The following is an 8543-nucleotide window of genomic DNA, read 5'->3' on the forward strand; positions in this document are numbered from 1 at the left end:
CCGGCTTTCCGGTCTCCCATTAGCAAACGAGGATTAAGATTCTTTTCACCAAAAATAGTCAACAGAATGTTAGCAATGCTACGATCCTCCTTATTCAACCAGTCATAAGACACCTTTATAAGATAATCAGATCCCGCACCAAAACTCCAGTAGGTCGGGATCAGCCGAGCTCCCTCAGCCGAGAGCCAAAAAGGATGATGCCTTTCTACCGGTCTAACCTTAAAAAAGGTAGATTTAAACCCGTGAAAAGAGTCCTCAAAAAGACCAAAAATCCTACGCCCCTGTTGGGCCCTAAAAGACATATAACCCTTCTTAGCCTTCCCCTGGCTAGAAGGGTTCGTGAGCAGGAAGAGGTAAAGAAAGACGTTTACTGAGAGCGGAAGCTCGAGAAACTCGTAGACCATTTCAAAGCACCGAATAGAAGCCCAGCTATTCGGATGAAGTTGCGACGGCGCAACATCGCAGCGATTCAGCAAGCCCATGACAAAAGAGGAAAAAGGTAGACGAAGCCCCAAAGTCGTGAACAAGGGCTCGTAAACCCACAGCCAATCAACAACTGTCGGGGAAGCCAAATTCTTATGCACACACGCTCACGAGCAGCAGGGACAAAGACCTGGTAGAGCGCCTCCTCAGGACCCTCCCCCCCTCACATAAGAGTCCAGCTTGCCGTAACTTCTGGAGCCCTTCCATAGTCACCTTGGAAGGGGTATCCTTCACATCAGAGGAAACCCAAGCATAGTGGTCGACGAAGTCAGCCAGGGGGCGCTGGGCCTGGCTCGAAGAAGCAAGACGATCGTCCATACCTACATTGGGGGCACCACTAAAGTCAACACAGGAAGTCGGAAACCCTCAAAACAAGAAAGAGAAAAATACGAATCTCCCCCTAAACCCAGAAATGCAAACGAAACCCAGGAAAAACCCAGAAATGCAAACGAAACCAAGAAAAAACCTAGTGGCACCCCCTCTAAAAAGAAAAAACAAATAAGAAACGCCAAAGACCTAAGCATGTAACAAAGCAAAAGCACCAGAAATAAAGCAACAATCGAAATAGGGGAAGAATCATGAAAACTTACTAGAAGAAACAGGAGATTGCAAAGAAAGCAAAGAGCAAGATGCTTCAAGCAACAACAGCAGTATGAACAGAAGAGGCAGCAGCACTAAAGAACTTGCGGAGAAGAAAGGAAGAGTAGTGAAAGAGAGGAGTGGGGGTTACGAAATAAAAATAAAAGAAGCAAAGCGTAACCGCCGAGGAGGAGCACCTAAAAGGCAGGGGCATAACTGCCATTTCACCCAAAATTTCAAAACAACAAAGCGACGGGCATTTAATGCTCAGCGCAAAAACCAAAAAAGCGGCACGAAAATCGAAGCGACCAAACGGGAAGAAAAACAAAGCGTCGCCCACGAACTGCCGAGAAAAGGAAAAGCTCACGACAAACGCGCCTAGCCACGAATCTCGAACCTCGAGGCTGACGCATTGGGGGCACTGTTACGGAATGACGGTCCAGCCCAAGAAGCCGCCGGATCGAGGAACCGCCCCACCCAAGCCCAAGAAATCCTAACGGATCCCTTCGGGTCGGTTAGCCATAACCGACCCAGAATCCAACCACATCACAGCTGCGCCACCAGCCGGGTCGGAACCCCCAGGGACGGCACCCAAGGTACCGACCCCCCAGTACGGACGACCCGCACGCGTGGAAAGTGACAGCTCAAACTCTCCACCAATGGGTCAGGCCATCACTAGGCCCACCCAGCACGCTATATAAGGGGAGAGGACAGCTCTCCCCCAAGGTACGTCACATCCTTACCTAACCCTGCCACCCTCAGTACGGACTCTGACTTGATCGTCGGAGTGTCCTTGCAGGTGGCCACTCCCTCATTCCGTTCGCTCTCCGACGTTACCAGCACTCGCTCCGCGCTCGCTCGGAACCTCTCATCATCTCCTTATCACCTTCTGTCGACAACCCGATCACCCAAAAACCCCAGATAACGAACAACTTTCATCCTCAAAGTTGTGTTGTTCTTTATTCCTTTTTTCTTTGCGCACTCCAGTTGTGTTGCAAGAAGAAAAATATCACCAAAGTTGTATAGATTATCTATGTCACTGCTTTAATTTGATTATGTGAGGATGTAAAATGATTCTAATATAATTGTATATTGCCATTTTCAATAAAAGTTTTTTGGTTTTAATTAGTTCCCCAAGCATATAATAACTACCCTTCCAATCACATGCTCTTGTAGCAAAAATTATTACTATCATAAACAACCATCATAATAAAATTCATATACACATAACACATAGTATTCACCAAATCCTTGTCTTGCAAACTACTTCATATATATAATTACATAACAAAAACTACTCACATGAAAAGTTGTCTTCTTATAAAAATGATAATAAAAAATTATTAAATAATAACTTAATTAAATATATCAAATTATCTAACAGTTTTCGTTTATGGCATATGCAAAAAGACAATTCATGTGAGTAGTCATTTAATATACAGAAATTGGAAGGGCACAAAGAGGACTAAGTCTCTTCAATGTTATTCCATACTGCTCAGTCATGTCAAGACTTTCAGGGGTGACACCCTCTGGAAGTTTCCATTCAAATGAATGGACCAAGGCAGCCACCGCCAAAGTAATCATCCTGTTGGCAAGGGCCAATCCAGGGCAGATCCTTCTTCCGGCGCCAAATGGCAAGAACTCGAAATCCCTCCCTTTGAAATCTATTTTCGACCCGAGAAATCTCTCGGGCTGAAAAACCATTGGATCATCCCAGAACTGAGGGTCTCTTCCTATAGACCATGCATTGATGAGAACTTGGTCACCCTTGTGAATGGTGTAGCCACCTACTTCGACGTCGTTTCCGGCGACATAAGGCAAGAGAAGGGGCACTGGTGGATGAAGCCTTAGAGTTTCTTTGACTATTGCTTGGATGTATTCAAGTTTAGGGATGTCTGATTCCTTGACTTCATTGTTGGTGGTTCCAATTACTTGGTTGAGTTCCTTTCTTGCTTTTTGCATTGTTTCTGGGTTGTGTAGAAGCTCTGCCATTGCCCATTCTATTGTTGATCCTGAAGTGTCACTTCCCGCAATGAACAAATCCTGTTTAATTTGGTGTTACATTTTTTATTACCGCATCCATGATCTTTTTAATTTTGTGGTTGTAGAAAACGACGAAGAATAATATTGTCAATGATATTTATTGTTGTTGAAAAAATAGCAAAAAGAACTTGTTTTCAACCATCTGCACAACGTTTATTAGTTGGAGAACACTTGGATAAAGATATTAAAAATGCCTTTTTTTCAAAGGCGTTTACAAGTGTTATGATATTATTGGACATCTTTATTAAATTAGTTAATAATTTATTTTTTAATAAACCAAAACAAAATCGGTTTATTATAACAATAATAATAAATCCCGTTGTTTGCACTATTATTATTTGACTTGATTTGATCCTAGATTCATGTTTAAATTTTTTGATAAAAAGATAAATATATTCTTAATTTTTGTTTTAAAAAAAAAACTATGATCCAGTGAGTTATGTAAATTAGTCAGTTAGATCGGATCTGATAATAATTAGGTTTATTGTTATTGTTACAAAAAAATCAACTTTATTTTAGTTTTTTAAAAAATTTAAAAATAATTGATTTATTAATATATCCAATAATAATACGACATATAAATATTTTTACAAAAAAATTTTTTACGGGTCTTTATCAAAATCCTACTTATTATTTATTTTGTTTAGTCTCAATACTGTATACTCAAAAGTTTACGTTAATTTGTAATACATCATGGGGGTTGGACCAAATCTAACCTCCTCTATTATCTTTACTCTTAGATATTAGAAAAACCACTCCCAACAACCAAATCTAACCTCCTCTATTATCTTTACTCTTAGATATTAGAAAAACCACTCCCAACAAGAAACCTGATGAAAAGATTATTGATGGCAATGATGACGACCTGCTTTGACTGATTTTATATAAAATAACATAGTTATGTATATAATAAGATAAAGGAGAAAGTTACGTCGTCAATGAGTAATAGCTCAAATGTCATCGTCTCCACATACTCAATTAAGAATTGAGGTTGTGAATTCGAGTCTCATATCTTTGGTAAAAAAAAAAGGAGAAAGTTACGTCTTTGGCCAGAATTAAGCCGCGTAGTTTACGATTTGGTAATAAGTAGAATTCTTTGAAATTTATATCAAGAGTTAATAGAATATTTGTACAATGTACATAATAAAAGTTTAGAAAATATTAGAGATATAATTATTAATGTTACATTTTTTCATCGGCTGAATTTTTTGGGATGAATGATATCATGACATGGTATTAGAGTTCTAGATTCGAAAGGTCAAGAATTCGATCTTTGGTGAACTAAAAAATGATGTTTATTATCTCTAATACTCGAATAGTTATAAGTCATTGTCTCCCTAGCAGAGAACTCAATTTATATATATTCTAACATTATTTTTAGTTCTTTAGTCCCTATTAAAAATATTTTAGTACTTAACAAAATCAAATTAAATACTGATGAGCAAAGCTGCAAAGGAGATAGAATACGAATAATTTTGTTGAATAATACTTATATAACCTTAGAGATATTTTTTGTTGTTGTGATATATAATAAAATAAAAAAGAAAAAAGAATGAGATTGATTACCAACAGCATAGGCTTGATGTTATCGATAGTGAGAGGATCGGAATCCTCGCTATCATCGTGTTGGTGGTGCTGGCAATGATCAAGTAACACATCCAAGAAGTCATCACCACGCGCAGCGCAAGTGTCTCTGTAGCTCACGCGCTTCCCTATCATTTCATCGAACAGTTTATGAATCCTCAAATATGAAACTCTCACGTGCCGCTTTATTCCCTGCAAGTCCAACCACTTCACCGCCGGAAAATAATCCGACGCGTTCACCTTCCCGGCGTCCTCCATGATCCGCCACACCACCTCCTTGAACTCCCCCGCGCTCTTGAACTCCGGGTCCACCACGTCCTCCGAGAACACCGTGTTCGACACAAGGTTCAGCATGGTGGCGAAGGCCAGATCCCCGATGTTCACTGGCGTTCTTGCGGCAGATTTCTGGTGGAGGTGTTGCACGAGCTGCTGCACCTTGTGCTGCCGGAGGTGCTGGAGAAGGTCGAGGCGCTGGGCGGTGAAGATCTTCGTCGTGCATAGACGGCGCCGGCTGCGCCACCTTGGACCGCCGGGGGACCAGGCCAGGGTGTCGAGGACGTTGGGCTGAGCGGTGATGGCGTCCGGGATTGGGCGGTCGGAGAAGGAGCTATCGTGCTTTTGGAGGATTTCTTGGGCGGCGGAGGGCGAGGAGGCGATGACAACGGTGACGGAGCCTAGTTGAAGAGACATGAGGGGGCCGTAGGTTTTGGAAAGAGTGGAGAGAGTGGCGTGTGGTTTTGGGCCGAGTTGGTGGAGGTTTCCGATGATAGGTAGGCCGGGTGGACCAGGTGGGCGATTCTTTTGTCTGCGGCGGAGGATGATGGTGGGGAGTAGAGAGAGTGTGATAAGTAAGAGCAAGATGTGGAGCTCCATACTCAATTCTATATTGTGGGATCCCAGCCAGTTTCTTGTTGCTTCCTTAATATACTTGTACATACAGTAGAAAGATGTCGATAGTTTTTTATGGAATTAATAACTGAGGATGGTTAAATAATTTAATAAATTTAATTAAATTATTATTTAATAAGTTTTAATTATTAATTTTATATATTTGAATTTTTACCTGTATATAAAATTAGGATTATGATACGTGTATACTAAAATTAGTCATCAAAGTCAGTTATTAGTATAAAAAAAATGTTGAAATATAAATATATATTGAAAATAAATTAAACTACACATGTATTTATACATAAATATATTGGTGGCTGATTTTAATAACTAATTTTGGTGTGTAAATAGCATTTTCCATAAAACTATAAAGTTGTTAATGTACTCTTTGTTAGTGCTCTGTTAGGGTTTTACCAGTGCTCTGCTAGGGTTTTATCAGTACTCTGTTTAGAGTTTGGATTTTTTTAACCTCTTTTTTATTTTTCTATTTCTATCTTCTTCTTCGATTACAATAATTTGTACTTCTACTTTTCGTTACCTTATAATCAACTTTTCCTCAATTAGCATTCTCAATCCAATATGAATTTTGGTGAAGGGAGAAACTCTAAAATTGATCTAGGTAGTGAGGAGGATGAGAAGGATATTGTGGTATTGGAAATGGAAGATTATTCTCAGGAGTTGGAGGCTTGTATTAAGAGTCTCTAGGGAAGACTCTTTGCAGATAAGGTGTTTTCAATTGGCACAATTAACAATACCCTAAGGGTGATATAGGGTAAACCGGAGGGGTTCTAATCGATTGAGAGAGGTCCTAATCAATTCTAATTCTTCTTTGAGAATGATCTTGATGTTCTTAGAAGTTAAGAAGGATCTCCTTGACTCTTTAAGGATTATATCTTGCATGTGAGAAGATGGGTTGAATCGGATGAACAGGACCAGAAAAGCATTACTTGTTTTCCAATCTGATCCAATTCTGGTGTCTGTCTGAGCAGTTCAAAACTATTCAGGTTGGAAAAAGACTCGGGGAGAAAATTAGAGAGGTGATAGACATTGGTTTTTTCTCTGTTCGTGGAAGAGAATCTCGAATTCTCAAGACCAAAGTCTGGCTGGATGGTGATAAAAGGGTGAAAGACAGCATTCGTATGGCTGAACTGAATGGTAAGGTGCTGAAAATTGGATTGCGATACGAGAGGATTGAAATTTTCTGTACCTACTGTGCTCATTTAGGACATGATTCCAAACACTGTTCTAAATTCATGAAGGATTCATCAGCGGGCGTTATTAAACAGGATCGTATTGGCGAGTGGGTTAAAGCAGATCAAGTGGGCAAGAGGATCGAATATGGAGGAACTGGTTATAACTACAGCTTCAATAACTCAAACTCAAGCACTTCTCAACTGAGAAAAAAGCCATCCCTAAACTGGTTGATAGATAATTTTGCCAGCTTGAGTGTCAAAGGGACAAAAAATAACTCTATGGAGACATCTGGAGGTAATAAGGAGGATGATAATTTTTCGGAAGTGATTTGGTAGTCAATTGAGAAGACTAGTGAGGCGTTAGTCCTGCAAGATGTTACTAGTACTATGAACACTGATGGATCTGTCCCACAAAACTTACCTAATAAAGTAATGACTAGCAGGAGTTCTAAGTGGAAACAACTTGCTAGACAAGGGACTAATTAAAGTAAGCTGTTTGGAGAAATAAAAAGAAGAAATCAAGGGAAGGAAAATAAAAATGAGGCTAAGAAGATCTGTATAGTTGATGATATGATTGCTGAAAGGAGGGTGGAGGGTGCCAGCCGTTCAATGGCACCCGAAGAGATATGAAACTCATTACGTGGAATTATCGGGGTTTGGGGAGACCCCTGACAATCCACAATCTCAAAGGAATGTCACAATCCTACTCCCTCGAGATGGTTTTTCTACGCGAAAATAAAAACCAATCTCGACAAGTGAAAATGAAGTTAAGGTCATGTGGTTTTACAAATTGAAAGATTATTGATCTAGTGGGTAGCGTCGGAGGCTTAGCACTAGCTTGGAGGGACAATGTGGTAGTGCAAATAATTGATAGTTCAGATTTTTTCATCGTGGCTTTGGTGAAAGACACATCAGTTAATGTGGAATGGAATCTTGTTGATGTTAATTTCAGCAGCCATGAATAGATCCGTTCAACACAATTTCAAGAGGTGCCAGCAATCTTATAGCAGCAACAAGGTAACTCATGTATTTTGGGAGACTTTAATGCTATTGTTGATCAAAGTAAAAAAAATAGAGGTAGTCTTAAATTACAATCTTCTATAGCAGATTTTAATTATTTTATTGGTAATAATGCTTTACTTAACTTGGGAATAATTGGTAGACCTTTCACTTAGAGTAATAGGCGGAGAGCAGGGAAATTGATTCAAGAACTATTGGATAGAATATTAGTGGGAGAAATATGACTGCAACTGTTCCCTAATCCAGCAGTTCTTAGATTGTCTGAGACGGGTTCAAACCATGCCCCTCTCCTTTTTTACACTAATCCACAAACTGAATGTTCAAAAAGAAGATTTAAATTTCATCTTTTGATTAGTGAGATTTGGAACACAGAAATTGAAGGCTTCCCCATATTTTGACTAGCTCAAAAGCTTAAATTCGTTCGACATCGGTTGGTCATATGGCAGAGGAGTAGTCTTTCAAACTCTAAAAAATAGATTGATGAAATTACAGGACAGCTAGAAGAAATGAGGGCATCATGTTTAATGGGAGGTCCTGAAATCATGAAACTTGAGCAAAAATTAGAGAGGGCTTATGGTATGCGAAATTGTTACTCAGGTTGTGAATTGTTGTTTGGAATTGATTCCTTGGCAATGGCACCAAAAACGGATGCACAAAACCATGGTCTAAACATATCTTCACAACTTCGCATAACTGACCAGCAAGTGCACTGGGTCGTCCAAGTAATACCTTACGTGAGTAAGGGTCGAA

At 39.7% G+C, this 8543-nt stretch overlaps 1 protein-coding gene across 1 annotated transcript; it reads right to left on the reverse strand.

Moving 5' to 3' along the window:
- Positions 1 to 2301: 2301 nt before the first annotated feature.
- Positions 2302 to 5852, reverse strand: LOC112777166 (geraniol 8-hydroxylase). Its single transcript, XM_025821469.3, has 2 exons — positions 4672 to 5852; positions 2302 to 3105 (listed from the first exon to the last, which is right to left on the reverse strand). The coding sequence occupies exons 1-2, from the start codon at positions 5623 to 5625 to the stop codon at positions 2494 to 2496; spliced, it is 1566 nt and encodes a 521-aa protein (XP_025677254.2). The 5' UTR covers positions 5626 to 5852; the 3' UTR covers positions 2302 to 2493.
- Positions 5853 to 8543: the final 2691 nt, after the last annotated feature.

The sequence above is a fragment of the Arachis hypogaea genome, chromosome 19 (assembly GCF_003086295.3).
Source record: "Arachis hypogaea cultivar Tifrunner chromosome 19, arahy.Tifrunner.gnm2.J5K5, whole genome shotgun sequence".
Taxonomy (NCBI): domain Eukaryota; kingdom Viridiplantae; phylum Streptophyta; class Magnoliopsida; order Fabales; family Fabaceae; genus Arachis; species Arachis hypogaea.

What these genes read in the sequence shown, in the direction of transcription:
- LOC112777166 (XM_025821469.3), bottom strand. Translation starts at nt 5,625, where the DNA reads ATGTACAAGTATATTAAGGAAGCAACAAGAAACTGGCTGGGATCCCAC. An exon ending in ACATCAAGCCTATGCTGTTG is followed by an intron (nt 3,106 to 4,671) that starts GTAATCAATCTC and finishes CAAATTAAACAG; the next exon opens with GATTTGTTCATTGCGGGAAG.